At 50.6% G+C, this 18,910-nt stretch overlaps 1 protein-coding gene across 1 annotated transcript in view; it reads right to left on the bottom strand.

Moving 5' to 3' along the window:
* Nucleotides 1–5,869: 5,869 nt before the first annotated feature.
* Nucleotides 5,870–18,910, bottom strand: part of LOC125433279 (AP-2 complex subunit beta-like) — a 26,321-nt gene continuing 13,280 nt past the window's right edge. The window contains exon 6 of the mRNA XM_048497782.1: nucleotides 5,870–6,106. Within this exon, the coding sequence (XP_048353739.1) occupies nucleotides 5,870–6,106 (237 nt within the window). The remainder of the gene's footprint in view (nucleotides 6,107–18,910) is intronic.

Raw genomic sequence — 18,910 nt, 5'->3', positions numbered from 1 at the left:
AGGCAATATGGAAAGAAATTATGCATCACCATTTACTTCACTGTCAAATGATTAAACAACCTTAGCTAATTAACTGTCCTTTAATTAATTAACAAATTTTAATTAACTAATAACCCATTAAGCAGATTTGAGTAGGATTCTGAGTATATCTACTTTGGATTGCTCCCAAGGGAAGTGAGTGCTCAGAAGTCAGTCCTCTTTTATTCAGTGGATTTACTCCCAGGAAAGTAGGATTGAAGCCTGCTCTCATTATCTCCTCTCTAGCTCATCTTTTCCCTTACTTTACCTCAGTTCATACACAACAGCTTTTGCTCCACTCTGTGCCTAATGGCTTCCTACTAACAGTCTTCTGACCTTAGATTATGAAGAGGTAACTACGTGCCAGGTTGCCCCTTCTTATCTAGTCACAGTGTGTTCTCATCTGAGAAATTTGGCCTGGGATAGTTTATGTGTATTTTATACGCTTTATTTTATCGGAGCAGCAATAGACAGTACATAATGTCTTCAGGCCAGGAGGGTTACACAGCCGATAAGGAAAATGTGAATGTTGTACATTCGCTTGCCTGGCCAACATAGCTTATGCAGAAATCACTGGGAACACAACATGTACATTGTTTCCAGTCTTGCATGAAAGCACCTGACCTGTGTCAACAAATTGAGATCCAAGTTGAGATTTTACTGGTTCATGTGCTAACAGCAAGGGGGAAAGTCCATCACTTCTGCTTGCTGTCTGGTCCTTTGTTCCACAGTACTATTGTAGTTTTCTTTACTCTCATTTTTGGAAATCATATACTGTCTTAGTTTCTTAATGTTAAAACCAATGAACTCTAGAGATATCATCAGAGGAAGAGGTGAACTGGCTGAACAAAACAATTGAGAATTCAAATGTGTTTAAGGAATTCTTCAGACTCAAATAATGTGTGACATGTTGTTTTATCATTGTTCATCTGTATTTAAAAAAAAAACCAAGGATTGTCCTGGAAGGCTGTGAGTAAAAACAAGAGAAAAAATGGATGGAAAGAGGTTGCTTCACCCTTTCCACTCTGCTCATTTGTGAGCTCAATTTGACCTACGCTTTTTACATATTTTTAGGGGAGTGGGTGGTGGTGTGGAATGGTAGGAAATTTTGCTTTTTACCCTTGGATAAAAGACAACTGAAATTCATCTGAAAAAATAATCCGAGAATTACAAAAGAGAGGGAAAAAATGGAACATCACCTATCTGAGCCTTTTGAATGTATGATACAATAACAGTTTCAGCACCAAGGTGTTTAAAAACCAGCCACCTGTGTAAATGGGTAGGTTTACATCATGATCTGTATGAAAGGACTGACAGACAACCCCATCTAACTCGGAGGTGGCAAGCCATGACACCGATGTGGCGCCACCCCACTGATCCCATAGAGGCATCGCAGTGGCGGTGGGAGGCTCACGAAGCAAAAAAAAAAAAAGCCTTCCTGCCGCTGAGAATTCTCTGTGGAGCACAATAGACTTATGCCACCTTTTCTGTAGTATTAAGTCTGAAGTGCAAGCCACCAGCATAATGCCAGCAAAGGCCAGGAAGGAGCCAATGTTACCTGGCCATGCCCCTGCCACAACCCCACTACACTGGTGATGGCAGCAGGAAACCTGGGGTGCTGGCACAGCATCCAACCCTGGGGGGAAAAGCCTGCAGTGGCCACACTCCAACAGAATTACCCCTCCGCTGAGACAGGTGTCCTGGGGAGGGCGAATCTGCCAGTGCAGCTGCGTGCTGCTCCCACAAGAGATTTCACCCTCTTTTAGATGGACTCTTAATATATTTTCATGGATTGCTGCAAAAATCTGGCAGTAACATGGAAACTCACTTATCCAGCATCTCACATTCCTGTTGGTAATATAGGTTGAATCCAGCCTAATGCTATCTACAAACATCTCTGCTATCAGATTGGTTGCAGGGGCCTTGTCAGAGGGTTATGGACCATCCATCTATTACCTGGTAAAGTCCCATTCTTTTTTGTGAACTCTACTTGACTTCATTTTTCCAAGGATTAATTCACATTGTTGATCAGGAGAAGAAGCACATGTATGGTGGCCTTCATAAAGTCATAGGGATACTTCATGGAGACACCACATCCTTTCAGAGCTCCTGAGGTTGGTGCATGACTTTCTACTCATGGTCACTTCTGAACACTCTTTGTAGCAATACACTTCTGTAGCAAGATTACCATTGAAAAAGGTGAATTAGAACAGCAACTTTCAGACACAGAGTAGCCCTTGCCAGATCAGCTGTTATTCCTTGTTAATGTTTTCAGGTAGGAATAAGTAGTATAGCACACTGGCATTATTTAAGAAGGTACCCATGTCATCCCTGTTGCTTTATGATTAAACATTTGGCTACATCTAAGAGCAAATACAAATTTCTTAAAGAAGTTCAAAAGTGACAAAGTGATGTTCATGATAAAGGCATACAAACTGCATATCTTACCATAACTCATTGAATATGGTAAAACACTAATTGTGTCTTGTATAAAGATGGCATATAGATTGAGCAAATGTATAAGCTTGGTTCCTGTGGAAAGTAACTGCTAAAATAAAGCTTTTCCATCAGTAGAACAGGGCATCTTGTCACATTGCAACCTCAAATGCCTCCTAAAATGCTTTTCCTGGTGGACAGGAGAATTCCAGCGAAATCAAATGTCAAGAAGGAGAATTGGTGAAAATGCAATACCCCCCTCCCCCCCCCCGCATTAGTCAACCTTTCCCATGGATTCCAGCTTCTAAATATTATACTTTGCACACATTCCATAATAACATCTTAATTCTCTAGGATATCACTCCTAAAACTCAGAACCAAATTAATCCCAAATGGAACTACTGTAATGCCAGGATATTTGTCATATGAATATTAATCTATGATACCATATATATTCTTTGACCATTATATGTCAAAATATATTGTTTCCCACCCCCTTCCTGCAGTTTGTCTGCTTTGAATCAATGTATTCTATAGCATCAGACTGTCATATTAGGGCTAAGGAAACCAGGGTTCAAATCACCACTCTGGCATTAAGTCTACTGACCTTGGACTAGTCAAATGCTTTCACCTACCTCACAGGATTACTGGGAAGATACAATGGGAAGGCAAGAACCACATATGACTCTCTGAGATCCTTAGAGGAATGATGGGATAAAATATGAGAGATGTGAAACTATATCATTTTGCCATTTGTAGAGGAGGTACCTATTTTTTCCTGCTGGTAAAAAAATATTTTGAATGGAAAAATATTTGAAAAGAAAGGTTAAGTAGACTTGTCATGCATCTATTCAAACAACCATTCTACTGTCTGCTTTTATTTTATAAAAGCATGGGGGTGGGGGGGAGAGATTTGTGCGACTTTGTATCATGTTCAGTTTGGGCCTGGTAGTATGGCTAGTACACCTTGAATGGGATGCAAGTAGGTGTTGAGTATAATAAGACCACACAAAAATAAGATCAGCAACAAGCTGTTGAAGATTGTGCTGTGCCAGCAAGAATAAGCACCTGCCCACTGCTCAAAACAGATGGACCTCCTTTAGAGTTATCATGTCCATGATTTTGCATGCACACAAACAGATGATAAAAACTTCCCTCTGTGATACACCTCTGAAGATACCTGTAAAGGATTCAACGGTGTTGATGAGAAGGGCAGCCGCCTGGCCTTGAGTACATTCCACAGCCCGGGCTGACGAGGCCCCTGGCTTCTCAGCCCGCGGAGACCTTATCTCTTGAGGGAGATGAGACCTCCCGTTCCCAGCGAGATCCGGGAGGGATGGGGATGGACAGAGTTATAACCTGTGTTTCTGGCGGGAGATCTTATTCCTGCCACTGCGTGTACTTGAGCTTTCTAAGATGTCTGAATAAACGGTCTTTTACACCAAAGAGCCTTTTATTTCTGCTTCTATGGAATTCCTTACATTGTGGCAGGAATCCTAAATCATCTATATTCCTAGTGCAGTGGACCTCTGGGTACTTTCGGCATGGAGAGGTTGGGAATGTTTTCTAGCAGAAGGTGCGGTAGCCCCCAAAGAGGGCTCCGACCTGTCCCTTCTGGATCTATGGAGGAACCTTGGCGGGAGAAGCGAGGTTACTCGCTGGTGACTCTTTCCCGATCCTTTCGATATCCAAGCCACGGAGTCTTCCTCTACTTGCCCAGCTGGAGCAGAGGGCGGTAAGAGAGAGCGACCATGGGGACTTACGCGGAAGAGTGGATTTGAGCGTTGTCTATGGATCGAGCGCCTGTGGATCCAGATATCTACCGTTTTACATTATGGATTACAAACCTCAGGATGCAACCTGTCACGGAGGAGACGGGCCAGACACCTTTCATGCGACAACCCAGGAGTCCCATTGAGCGGTTGATTCCTGGACTGCGTATTTTGGTGATGCTCCCCAAGAACCCACCGTGGCACGGCACTGGGGCCCGTCCGAAGACCACCGGTGACACTGGGACTATACCAGGGATTGGGAGGGGTATCCCGTACCGTCTTCCGATCCGGACCCCCCTGATCCGGACCAGCGGCTGCACTTTCTGAGATGCCCCGTGGAGCGGAACGGCCCGGTGGGTACGATGCCACCAGCGTCCCAGACGACGAGGAGTCGGAGAAAGCCTGCCCTCCCAGCCGGATCTATTACCCATCGAAAGAGAGCTGGGATGAGGAAGTTCAGGCCGACCTGCGAGATGCCCAAGAAGCATGGGCCCGTGAGCGCCAGCTATGGGAGAGAGGAGGCAGGGAACAGCTGCAGCAAGAGCGTGAAAACCTGCAGAGGGCCGGGAGCGGCAAGCTGTAAAGAAGTCCAAACTTCGAATTGGACCGTGCCAAGGATGCGCTCCAGCACGGCAATATGCCCAGAATCTATCAGTCCATGATAAAGTCCTGGAACACTCAAACTGAACTTACAAGCGTCAAGCGTGAGGGAAGTGTTTCAGGCCTTGCTGCTTACGCTACTCAAAAGTGAACTTACTGCGGCTGTTTCAGCGGGACGGGAACTGGCTAGAATTGGAGCGAGGAAAGCTTGGCGTTGCATCGCAGCACCAGGATGCATTGACTGCCAAGGAGAGGGAGCTGGCTGCCTTGGAGAGGGAACTATGAGAAAGCTTAGCAGACCTCAGGGCAACCCAAGTTGGAGTTTAAAAACGGCTGTCACGGGTACAGACGGGCGCCAGAGGCGACGCTGCTGGAGTCAGCCAGCCACCTTCAAGGACCCGGCTCCCACCGGAACACCAGCGGCACCGGCGCTGATACCTCCACCCGATTCTCGGCCCCCCCCCCCTGCGCAACCGCTGCCTCCAGCCCGCTTCAACCCTGCGCAGAACCGCGCCCGCCCCTGTCCAGTGAGCCAAGAGGAGCCGTGGAAAGGGGTTACATTACAGACCTCCAATACCTGCCACGTTTCGATGGGACCCGGCTTCCAAACTTCCCTACTTCCATCTTGCAACTTCGATGCCCACATACCGGAGGGACTATGATGATGATTTATATATATACGGTCTAGAGCCTTGAAAAAATACGGGACATCGGGCTCCAGTCCCTGGATGGGAACCTTGCTTAGCAGCCGACTGGTTTGTGACTCTTTTGAACCTGCAAGATGAAGATTCTCCACCGGTGCCCGCATTTCCTCCTCCAAGCCTTGACGGGCTCAAGCTTCAAGATCCAGGTCGCGGAAGGAAATGGAAGCTATCCACATACCATCGTTCAAAACTATCCAGCAAGGCAACCGCTCGTTTGCAGAATTTGCCCGTGAATTTACGTCGGCGGGGCTGCTTTCGACTCCCTCCAGAGTGGCCTGAGCGCATGAAATGCGAATACTTCTCAGATGCTGTCGACAGCGGCTCGCGTGAAACAGTGTTTTAATTCGGGTCCCCGCGCACTATTGCTGCTGATTGGATTACATTGGGATCCCCAGAGTGGCGTCTCGCTTGGAGTAAAACGCTGCGTGCCGGAGGCCGCCCACGCGCTCGGAAGCCGGCCACTACGTCCACCAAAGCCAATGGCTTCCAGTCAGCCTTCACCGTAGACCTCCGAAGCGCCGTCGCCGGGCGATGGGATTGTGTCTTTATAACACTCGGCGGAGGTCCCGGGTCCACCTAGCCAGCCAACTGCGCGAAAAAAGCAGAAGCCCACTCACTCCGGCCTTAGCGCGCCCCATCTGCCAAGCCACCGCGCTAAGAAATCTGGGCAGCCCCCAGCGGGCTCATCTAAAAGCAGATCATCGAAGGCTTAACCAGGAGGAGGGGACGCCAGCAGTTTGCCTTTCTTCAGCCCCAATGGACATGGGAGTTCGACTCCAGACGCCGGTGAGTGAAGGCGAAGCGCTCCCATTACAATCCAAAGCCGTTTCTGGCCAACCCCGCTAAAGCATACTCGTATTATAGCCTTCAGCCCTTGTGGATTCTTGGCTGCTCCCATTGTTTAATCGCGCCCCATTTGGGTGGGGCGGAGGAGCTAGGTCACTAGACCAAATCCCCTGGCTAAGCTTCCATACCCTTTCACCCAAATGGGCGGCAGTCCTCTCGGAGCGAAGGACCGGCCCAGTTCAAAACGCATGGCCGGTTCTCCTCGCTCGCCCGAATTCATTGGGAGAAAAATTAAGGTTTTATTCTGGCCAGTGGCCATAACACTCCACTTCAGTTCTGGGAATGCCATGGTTGTTGTTACATGAACCAAAATTCGCTTTTGGAAAGAAAGGATCTTGGAATTCACTGACCCTCCCTGCGTGGGGAACACATGACATTGGGGAAAACTTCGACTTCTCCTGGACACACACCCCCCCCTGGCTTCATCAGCGATTGCTCCCGATTCCACCGGCATCCCACGGTACGTACCAAAGATCCCTAGCCAGGGTATTTCAGAGGAGCTAAAGAATCGCGATCAGTTGCCATCTCATAGAGACACTGACTGCAAAATGCGTGGAATACAGCCAGGGGCGCAACTGCCCAAAGGTAGAATTCTACCGTGATGAGTCCCAATGAGAGGAGAAGGAACTTGGTGCCTTCTTAGACAAGAACCTCGCTTCAGCAGGGTTCATCACGGTATGAGCTACCAAACACACACATGCTGCTCCTGTTTTGTTTGTAAAAAAGAAAGATGGGTCCTTACTGGCTCTGCACAGATTACCGAGGTCTTCAATGCAGTCTCCCTGTCCAATAAATACCCTTTGCCTTTGATCAAGGACCCTTGTTAGACAGCATTGGAGCAGGGCCGTATCTTTACTAGAAGTTGGACTTTGAGAGAAGCTTACTACAGGGGCAGAATTGCTGAAGGCTATGCACACTTGACTGGATTTAACACAAAGTTGGGACAGTTTGAATACTTAATAATGCCCTTTGGGTTAAGTGGGGCCCCTCGGAGCTTTTATGCGCCCACTTATCAACGAAGTTCTCCATGAAGTTTATTGTACAAGGGGGTAGTGGTATACTTTAGATGACGTTTTAATTTATTCACAAAACGGCATGGAAGAGCACATGTGAAGCCATTGGTTCGTAGTATTGAAACGCTTGCTCAACAACTCCCTCTTTGCCGAAACTTTCCAGAGTGCTGTTTCCACCAAACCTCTATTGGACTATTACTGGGTTACCGAATCTAGCCTCGAGGGGCCACTACAAATGGATCCTGCTAAGATTGATCGTCGGTCCTCCAATGGTCGGGCCCCCACCAACCGAAAAGAACTCCAATCTTTTTCTCTAGGTTTTGCTAATTTCTCATCGTGACTCTTATACCCCCAATTCGCTGAACTGACTCTCCCTCTCCCACAGACCTTCTTGACGCGACCTAAGGGTAAGATCCACTGTCCGCCAAGCCAGGGGCCCCCCTTTCCTGGTCTGAAAGAGTGTCAAAGCGAGCCTTTCAAGCTCTTAAAAGTCTGCTTTTACCACCACGAACCTATCCACAAAAGCACCCTGACCCAGATCTCCCGTTTGTGGTTCACGTGGATGCCTCGGACAAAGCGCTTGGGGCAGTCCCTGTTGCAGAGAAATAAAGATGATAGGCTGGTTCCGTGTGCTTATTTATCGAAAGAAATTCCCCGGTGCTGAACTCAACTGGACTGTGGGGATAAAGAGACTGCGGCCATAATAAAGTAGCTCCTCTCCACTTGGCGCCACTGGCTGGAGGGGGGGCTAACACCCCTTTCAAGTTTCTGGTCGGATCACAAGAACTTGGGTCAGCCTCTCCACCCCTCAAGATGTCCATAGCAAACAACTTCGTTGGGCTGATTTTTTTTCTCCAGCTTCTCTTTCCACGGTCCATTTTTCCCCAGAAAAACCAATAAACTGGCTGGATGTCGCTCTCGCGCCTACCCGAGGAGGGGGGTGGAAGGCCGGGCTTACGGGACATTCCACGCACTGTTCTCTCCCCCTCCCAATTGGGGCTGGCTGTCCACCCGATCTCAGACATCCACTACCTCCTTTCTCCACGGCCCCAGCCTTTCCGGCCTGGTCTCTCCTTTCCTACGGGGAACTGGAGGAGGCGGGCTAATGCGAGCCTCGGGCGGAGGAAGGCTAATTCCCAGTTGCGTTTGGAGAATGGGCTGGCTATGCCGGCGGGGGGATTGTTGGTATGTGCCTCCCTCCCCTCCATAAAGCAGGTTCTTCGGAGGCCTGCCACGATGCCTCGCTCGGGCTGGACGATTTTGGCTTTCTAAAAACTCTCTGCATTTGGCCCGCGGCCAATTCTGGTTTCGGCGCGCGACTGGCGCGACATTGAGACGTATATTAAAGGTTGCTCTGTTTGTGCAGAAGCTAAGACCGTTCTCCGGAAAGCCCCATGGTCTGTTGAGAGCCTCTCCCGGTGGCCTCCGCCCCTGGGAAGTCATCTCCATGGATTTTATTACAGATTTGCCAGAAAGCTCTTGGCAACACGGTCTTCAGGGTGGTGGTGGACTTATTTTCTAAACAAGCCTATTTCCTATTCCACATGTGCTTCCCCATCCCCTCCGCTTCCTAAATTACCGCTTCTGTTCATTCCCATATTTACCGCCTACACTTCGCCCCCGTTAAGGTGGTCTCCGACCGCTGCCCTCAATTCATTTCAAAGTTCTGGAAAGCTTTTCTAGGGTTGTTAGGGGCCGCCCCGGCAGTTGCCGCCTCTACCACGCTCAAAGTGACGTGGAGTCGGAGAGAACTAACAGAACCCTAGAGCAGTATTTACGGGCAGTTACACCAACTACCACCAAGACAATTGGTGCGAGCTCATTCCGGCTTATGAGTACCGCCTATAATAATGCGGTTCATAGCAGTACAAAAAAAAACCCCTTTGAAATTGTGTCTGGTCGCTCCTTTCCGCCGTTGCCGCAACTACCTGCGGAAGCATTGGATCCTCCAGAGTTTCAACAATGGATTTCATCCCTAGCTGAGGGGTGGAAATCGGTCCAGACTGCCTTACAACAGGCTAAGGACTCCCAAAAGCTGCAAGCGGATAAGCCCCGCTCGGATTTCCCTCTGCGTGTGGGCGCTTGGGTGTATTTGTCTACCAAAAATCTCAGAGACGTGCATAAATTTTCCAAACTAGGCAAAAGATTCGTGGGACCTTTTCATAGATTACTAAAGTGATTAATGATGTCACTGCCCCATTGGATTTGCCTTAACTCTCTTAGTAACATTCATCCTGTCTTCCATTCCAGCTTACCTAAGGAGGCTCCCGCTTCCCGGACATGTTTCGGCACGACTCCGGGGCTGAGAGACCCCAATCGCATCATTATTATTGATGGCTACAAGCATTACTTAAATTGACGCCATCCTGGACTCTCGCTTTAATCGCAGAAACGCTTGCAATATTTAGTCTCTTGGGTGGGACATTCCTCTTAGCATAATCAATGCGTTTATTCCGGTAATATTGGACGCTCTCGGCCTCTTATTTCTGCTTTCCACCGCGCCTCTTCCGCACAAACCTCAGGGAGGGGCCTTCTTTAAGGGAGGCAAGTAGAGTGTAAAGGGATTCAACGGTGTTGGATGAGAAGGGCAGCCGCCTGGCCTTGAGTACATCTCCCACAGCCCGGGCGATGGGCCAGCTTCTCCGGCGGAGACCTTATCTCTGCGAGGGAGATGAGACCTCCGTTCCCATGGGAATCCGGGAGGGGGATGGGATGGACAGAGTTATAACCTGTGTTTCTGGCGGGAGATCTTATTCCTGCCACTGCGTGTACTTGAGCTTTCTAAGATGTCTGAATAAACGGTCTTTTACACCAAAGAGCCTTTTATTTCTGCTTCTATGGAATTCCTTACAATACCAGCCACAGATGCAGGCAAATTTTAGGAACAAGATCTACCAGACCATGGCCACACAGCCTGGAAAACCCACAACGACCAGTTGAATCTGGCTGTGAAAGCCTTCGACAATTCACAGATGATAAACTAATTCAGACTGCAAGAGGGGAATTGTGTAATGCTAAAGACCCCCTGTACAGAAAAAAAACCTAGGTGTCAGCAAGAAGACCTTTACTGTGTCCTTCTCTTTGTTATGCTGATTTTATATTTGCAGAGTTTTTATTAATTCCAAAATATTCAGACCATAAGAAAAGCCCTGCTGGATCAGATCCTTGGTCCATCTAGTTCAGCATCCTGTCTCACAAAGTGGCCAACCAGTTTCTCTAGAGTTCAAACATAGGGTTGCCAACCTCCAGGCTGTAGCTAAAGATCTTTAGACAACAAATGGAGAAAATGGCCACTTTGGAAGGTGTACAACAGCTAGATCATTATTTACAATAGATCCATGCTTGGCTGCATATAAAAGATCATACCCAAAAGACTAAAACACATAATAACCTATTAACATATGAAATTAGAATACTTGACTAATGAAAGTCTGAACCACCCCCATGTTGTCCACCAAAAACATCCTCCTTCACACTTTCAAGCTGTCACGCTTTGAAGAAGAAGCCCTACACTTAAGAAATTATTTGTGTGTGAAAAAAAATCGGCCTCAATAGCAAATGTACTAGATGAGACTAACTACCGGAAACATCTAATTTATTCTCTGGCAGGACCCTTCTCCCCCCCACCCCCCACCCCGGGGCTCTTCCTGTGATTTTCTGGTGGTTAAGCATTGGCGGAGATTCACGTGAGGTTTGTGAGCATTAAAGAACCTCTTAGTTATGACTCCTCTGTGGTTAAATCCTGGAGTCATTCAACAACCAAGACAGCAGTTTTCCCTTATCCACCTTCCACCGCAAGTGTGATTCCTTCTCTTGCTCTCCTCCCACAGATACTCACTGAGGTTGCTGAGGTATCAGACTGATCTACCTGTGGTTGGCTCCTCCCAAACACTGAAAACCATGACTTGTACACACCCAATGGAGTTTGGGATCCCACAACCAAGATGTCATACTCTATAATCTCTTCTCAGAACTGGAAATGGCAAAGCTGGCACATTCTTAAGGCTGAATAATATATCCAATGGTACATTGAAGAATTGAGTTTAGGGAAGGGTAGATAGTATTGCTCACTGAAGTCTTAACCAGTCACTGATTCCAGTCTTTGACATTCTGCCTAAGTTGGCTGGTACTCCGAAGAACTTGTTTTCTTGGTGCTGCTTGATCAGCACAGTAAAGTTTGGAAGGGCAGGATGCTTCAAGCAGGTTCTGATCAACTGACAATGCATCTGCACCACACACATTTGCACAGGTAGCAGCATTGTTTTTCTTCTGGCTAACCTGTATTTGAACTTATTTTTCTGTCATCATCTTTCTAATTTTAAGCCACAATGACAACTCTGCTCTGTGAGCCCAAAACATACAGCCAAATGCAAAGTCCAAGAAACTAGGATAGCCTCTGAGTTTTAGAAGCAAAATAAACAAAAATAGGGGAGGAGAAAAGTACGAAGAGATTGGAAACTTGAGAGTTCAAAAAGTCCCATTAGCCTTCACTTCTGCAAGGATCTGATTTTGCTTGATGTATTGTTACATTACTATCCTCTTACAGAAGTATCAAAAAACTTACATGCAAATTGTATTAGGAGTATATTTACTATCCAGGCCAAATTCCATTGTATCTTGGGGTAGTGAAATTTCACTAATGTGGTATCCAAAGGTAGTATGAAACATCTTTCATTATTAATCACTTGGTACCTGAAGGATTATTTTCTTTTTTCCAACATATATCTGTCTTTGGCGAATCAGTATTCTCCAGTGGAGCTCATTGCTTGAACCAAATCATGAACAACTATAACATTTTGTTTCATTGTTTCCCTGGATCTATTTTACTTTACAAAATCTAATAGGACATTTTTGATCTCAGTGTGTTACACTGGCTGCAGTTTTTGGATGAGTTATTTCATGCCCCAGGGACTTTTCTGTTTAGAAAAATAAAGCAGTAATTAATAAGTGGCAGTACTTTGAGGACTTGTAAACAGTCGTTGAGCCATTTCTCTGTGCCAGAGTTGCTGTTGATTATAATTGTGACTTCATATACCCTGAGCTGCCATCCTCCTCAGAGAGATCCCTAGTGTGTTCCTTACCCAGTGCTGTCTGCCCCACCCTGTCCAGGAAATCCTCATTCTTCTCAACAGGCTGAAGCCCCTCAAGCTGCTGGAACTTCTCTTCCAAGAGAGCAACAAACTTGCACTTGTTGCTACCCACATCCTCAGGCAAAATAACAAACATACCACAGCTATTGCAGGTCAAATTTCCTGGCCATCCACATTTAGTGGTCTTAAATAGTACACAAACACATCTATGGGCCCCCCTTTCAAAAAGTCCCCTACTAAATTCCACCACAAAAATTGAACATTAGACTTGCCTCTTCAGCCAAGCCCCTGATTGCTGAGCTCCAAGGACTGAGACCTAGTGGCTCTGTCCCCAGTCAAGTCTCCAATTCTCCCAAAAGATTAGTTCTTACTGATAAAAACTGCACATGCTGCTGCCTCTCAGACAGTGTTCAAAAGAGCTGGATGACAGCTAAATAGAGCTGATGACTTACCAGAAGCCCCACTTCTCAGAACCTGAGACAACCACATGGCCAAAAACAAAAAAAACCACACACAAACAAGTCCCCTTCAAAGGCCTAAAACTCTCTCTCTCTCTCTCTCTCTCTCTCACACACACACACACACACACACACACACACACACACACACACACACACACACACACACACACACGCTCTCAAAAACATACAGTTAAAGACAGAGGTGGGATCCAGCAGGTTCTCACAGGTTCCCGAGAGTAGGTTACTAATTATTTGTGTGTGCCTAGAGGGGGTTACTAATTGGTGATTTTGCCACGTGATTTTGCCTTAGTTATGCCCCTCCTCTCAGCAGTAGTGCACAGAACTTGAAGCAGTCTAGCAGGAGATGCACCGGCGTGTGTGGCAGCCTGTGCCTGCGTGCATTCGTTTCCCACCCAAGGACCGGCACAGCAGCTGCATCCTTGCCACAGCCCCGCCCAGGAATGCCCCGCCCCTGGAATGCCCAGGCCATGCCCCCATTGTGCCCCGCCCAGCCCCATTGGCACTACGCCACAGTTTGAATCCCACCACCATGGGAACCTGTTACTAAAATTTTTGGATCCCACCACTGGTTAAATATTTAGCTTTAAGGATAACACTCCCCAAAATTGAGCTCATCTGCTACTGACTGTGGACAGGAACCAGGGCTTCCTACTGACTCTTCATCAGAGTTCTCAATACCTTCTGGATCTGGCTGGTCCATAAAACTTCCCTAACTTTGCAAAGGCTCTCCTTTCTCAAATTCCCCTTACCCCAACAGGCTCCCCTAACTTTGCAAATAGGCTTTCCCAGCTTAGCTGTAGCTTGGCAGAGTTGGTCCCAAGTTCCTAGGCAGGAAGTTCCTTAAAGTTCACTACAGGGACCTAGTCCTTGTAGGGAGAAGCACACTGTGAGGGGAGGAGGGAAGTATGACTTTCCCACACTTCCCCACCTTTTAAGGCTTGCCACTGCCAGGGAGAAGCACACCTTGAGGGGAGGAAGGTAGCATGGTTTCCTACAAGAAGGACTGATGGGAAGTGCAATCCTTACCCCACTGGGAGGAGCTGGAATCTGGGCCCTCCTGGATGGTTGACAGCTACACTTCTCAGCAGCCCTCGCTTTTTCTGGTTCATCATTGGAACACACTGCTCGGTTATGTAGTAAGATTACACTACACTGGCATTCAAACACTTTTGGCATGTGAAGTTATGTAATAATTGCTGCTCGGCAATTTAAACAATTCAAAATAGTAACAAAAGAGAAGTAATGTATAATCAGCAATTATGCAAGGAAGAACATATTTACGGCACCAGTGGCAGAGCTTTGCTGACTAATATACCTGGAACAGGTAGGGAAGGGGGAACAGAGGGAATGTCTGAAAATGTTTTGTACTGCTTGTTTTGCAAGCAGAGGAAAAGCGAGCAAACACTGGCTGCAGTTACCCTGCAGCATATTTCCTGTCTCATCTTCAAATATGCTGACTCTATTTAGCTTTGGGAAAGGAAATGGATACTGGATGAGGGCAGACTTATTTATGAGCATCCATTGCAAATGTATATATGTCTTCTAGTCAGTGTTCATATTTTGAGACTGAATATAGCCAGAAGACACTTTATTTCTCACAAAAAGGGTATTGTATGTATATTATCTGTTTCAGGTAGTCATGTTAGGGAGGGATGCTGTCCATCTGAATTCTGTGATCTGTCATTATGTATTCTGTTTTGTTGTTTCGCTGTAAAGAATTGTAGCCACATTCTTATCAGATAGCAAGTGAATGGTCCAGATAAAGAACAAATAAGATGCACCTGAATAACCAGGGGCAGCCATTGCTGCCGTGGTGAGCAACGCAGCGAGATAAGGGGCATGCATGGCCTGGCGGCTAGCTGCAGAACTGGGTGCAATGATTGGCTCCCACCGAAAAAGGCGGGAGGAGCCTGGGTATATCTAGACGCCTTCCCCGGTCCGCGCCCTTCCCGGCGGCGAGAACCAGCAAGGCGTGGTCGTGTTTTTGGAGTCTCGCGTAAGGCCTGGAAGGAGACTGGCCTTTTCTTTCCTTTCCTTTCTTAGCTGAATTTCCTTCTTCCTCTGGCCCTCCTCGGTTCTCTCGTTTCAACCTTTTCTTTCCTTTCACCTCTTCTGGGCCGGTCTCGCAGCCGCCATGGGGCCGAAAAGGGCCAAGAGCAGGGCGGCGGTGCCATCGGGCAGAGCGCGTGCTCTGCTGAACAGGGTCCGGGCCCAGACTGGCCCGGGGACGTCGGACGACGGCCCGGTTGTTGCGGCCGCGGGCTCGGGCTTGTCTCCCATCGGCACCTGCCTTGGTCCGCAACCTGGCGGACACCCTGTTGCATCTTTCACAAGTCCTCGGCGGAGCGGCTGGCGAGTCGGGCCCCACCTCGGGGGTCGGGGGCCCTGAGCCCACCGCGCCGGTGGCTGGTGCTGCGGCGCCCGGCCGAGGAGCCTCGGCCCGAACAGCGAGGAGGAGCTGCACCTTTCGCCCACCCGGTTGTAGCGTCCCACAGCCGGTGCGGATGCGTCTATGCAGCCCCTCGGAGCGCGAGGAGCAGGAAGGAGGAAGCGGTCGTCCAGAGGCGTTCCCGTTCCTCCAGGCGATCCCCCAGCTCTTCGTCGTCGGGTGAGTCTACTGAGGATGATGACGCGCAGGCTACTGGGGAATTTTGGCTGCGAGGGTCGAGAGTGCCTGCTCTCCCACCGTGGCACCTAAGCGCAGCAGAAGCGTTTCGGGGGCGGCGTAGCGCCATCCCCTAGCCCGGCTCAGGACGACCGCGGCAACCCGCCCGGGTCCCACCTCCCCAGGAAGCTCCGGGAGCGGGCGCTGGATGGGTATTACGTGGGCATCTTTAAGTTCCAGCGGCGGGAGGGGGAGTTGGGTTAGCCGAGGCGGGAAGGCCGACAAAAAGCGGAAGGACCCGGCAGCAGCCGAGTGGAATTTTAACAACTGGCTGCAGGGCTTCACCGCGTTCCACAGCCCTCATCCGGGCGGCGTATCCCCTGCGGGCCTGGCGCCTGGCAGCTCCGCATGCCGTCATGTGCTGCGGGCTCGGGCGCTGGCTGGGGAAACTGCGGCCATCGCTTACGACGAGGCCATCCGCAAGAACGCCTCGCACAAGTGCCTTTTCCATTGGGACCTCATCCACGACCAAACCTGGATGGTCGTGGTCCAGCCCGCCATGGGAGGGGCGGTGGATCCTCCTGTTCTTACAAAACCCGGCAGAGCCTACCCGGGGCGGGTGGGGGCTAAGGGGTTGTGTTGGGAATTCAACAAAGGTGCTTGCCAGCGGCCAAAATGTAGATATGAGCACTCTTGCTCCTTTTGTTCCGGCAGCCACAGCAGGATCAGCTGTCCCAAGCCGGCGGGACGCCCTCCCTTTCGGCAGGCCCGGTCGCCCGGCGCCGGGCCCTCCCACAAAGATGCCGGTGGCCAGGGCGGTGCCCCCGCCCCCGCAAAACACTGAGATGCTCGCTCAGCTGCAGTCTCTGGCTCCTACACCCGTTCAAGTGGGGGTGCTTTTGGAGTGGCTGCAGCGTTACCCAGACAGGGGGGCTGCGCGCCTGCTGGGGGATGGTTTCTCTTCTGGCTTCCGCATCCCATACCACGGCCCAAGGAGGGCTTACCAAGCCAGCAATCTAAAATCTGTCCGCGATCTCCCTGGAGTGGTGGCTGATAAGCTCAACAAGGAAATCCAGGCCGGCCGCATTGCTGGCCCTTTCAGCCACCCTCCTCTCCCCAACCTCAGGGTCTCCCCAATTGGCGTCGTGCCTAAGAAAGCCTCTCCCACCCCCGGGGCGATTCCGTGAATCATTTCATTGACCCAGAGGTTTGTTCAGTCCGTTACGCCACCCTGGACGAAGCCATCCTCTGCATCAGGCAGGCGGGTCCGGGGGCATCCCTAGCAAAGTGTGACATTCAGTCCGCCTTCCGGCTCCTGCCCATTTCCCCCGTGGACTTCGAGCTGCTGGGCATCCACTTCCAAGGAAATTGGTATGTGGACAAGGCCATGCCCATGGGCTGCTCTTTTGCCTGTGCCGCCTTTGAGACTTTCAGCACTTTCCTTGAATGGGCTTTCAGGCAGCGGGTGCCCTCCGGTTTGGTGACCCATTACCTTGATGATTTCTTGTTTATTGGCAGGCAGGGCACCCGGGAGTGTGAGCTGGCCCTTCAGGCTTTCCAGGTCCTGGCCGCCGAGCTGGGGGTCCCCTTGGCTCCCAACAAGACGGAGGGGCCCGCCACTGCCCTCAGCTACCTGGGCATTCACCTGGACACGGTCCTAGGCACGTCGTCACTCCCGGCTGACAAGCTTACAGCCCTTTCAGCCCTGCTCCAGTCCGTTCTCCTCCTCCGAAAATGCAGGGTGCGCCTGGTCCAGTCCTTACTCGGCCACCTCAATTTCGCTTGCAGGGTGGTGGCCCCGGGCAGGGCTTTCTGCTCCCGGCTGGCGAGGTCCTTGTCGGGCTGCAAGTCCCCTGACCATCACATCAGGGTCTCCCGGGGCATGAAAGAAGACCTACAGGTCTGGTTGTCTGGTTGTGGGCACCAGACAGAGGGACCTCAGGCGCCCAGTCACCAAGGAAGTGTTGAGGGCGGTCACTGGGGTGCTAAGGCAGGTGTGCGCTTCGCGCTATGAGCGCTTGCTTTTCGCCGCCGCCTTCCACCTTGCACACCATGGGGCTTTCAGGCCTGGGGAACTGGTCGCCCCTACCAGGGATCGACCTTCCAGCACCGCACTGCAAAAGGAACACCTCGTCCTGTCGGGGGACACGGTCTACGCTTGGCTGGCCCATTCAAAGACCGACCAAGAGGGCCGCGGGGCTTGGGTCACCATGCCAGCCCTACCGGGCGACGCCACCTGCCCCCTCCCCCCCTTATTGAGTGGCTACGGCACAGGCCTCGGGTGGGTGGCATGCTCTTGGTGCACGAGGATGGGTCCCCCCTCACCAGGTTCCAAATGCTGGCGGTGTTCAGGGCATGCTTGGCTCAAGCCGGGCTACCGGCCGCGGAGTTCGGCCTGCACTCGTTCAGAATTGGGGCCGCCACGGCCGCGGCAGCAGAAGGCAGGGCCCCGGAGGATATCCGCAATCTGGGCAGGTGGCGGTCGGGGGCCTTTCGGGCGTACATTCGCCCACACCTGACTTGTTGATTTCCCTCCTCAGTGCCTCCAGGGACGCCGCAGACTGTCTATCGGCAGGTGTGGGTCGTGGGGCACAGCCTCGTCAACAGAGTCGGGGACTACGCCTGCAATTCCGAATGGGGCCGGCATCTCGGACTCGGGGCGCACGTAAGAATTTCCTGGATGGGGCAGGGGCACATGCTTTGGCATGAGCTAGAGCCCAAGGTCATTGAACACATTTTTCAGCTGGCTACACCGGACCTCCTGGTCATCCACCTTGGGGAGGAAGATCTCCCTGCCAGGTCGGGCCTTGACCTGCATTTTGCGGTGGCCGCCACGCTCAGGAGCTTTGCCAGGCACCGGCCTAACATGACCTTGGTTTGGTCCGAGATGGTGCAGCGGGCCCATTGGAGCGGAGCGTTGGATCCCTATGCAGTGGACAGGGCCTGCAGAAAAGTCAATAAGGCGGCCGCCAAGGTGGTGCTTTCCCTCGGGGGAGCGGTGGCGGAACACTCCGAAATCACCCGGGACGTCATGGACCTTTTTCAGCCGGATGGCGTCTGCCTGTCCCAATGGGGCATGGACTTGTGGCTTCAGTCAGTTCAGTTTACCCTTCGTCGGTGGTTAAGATAGAGACAGGCTCAGGCTTGAGGAGCTTGGGCGGTGAGCTGCAAGGGTGGGCAGCTCGTGGCGGGTTTGCAACGGTGTCGCACATCTGGGGAGAGAACGAGCCTTCCAGCTGGGGCTCCCAGGCTTGCGCCCTATGAGGGCCGGGGGTGGGGCGGGCAGGCTGGCAGGCCGGCAGGCCGGGCCGCTGCCCGACACCCCAGGGAGTGGGGTTGGGTTG

Source organism: Sphaerodactylus townsendi, linkage group LG05, assembly GCF_021028975.2.
Source record: "Sphaerodactylus townsendi isolate TG3544 linkage group LG05, MPM_Stown_v2.3, whole genome shotgun sequence".
Lineage (NCBI taxonomy): Eukaryota > Metazoa > Chordata > Lepidosauria > Squamata > Sphaerodactylidae > Sphaerodactylus > Sphaerodactylus townsendi.
The sequence above is the reverse complement of the archived record's forward strand: the minus strand, read 5'-3'. Positions and strand labels throughout refer to the sequence as shown.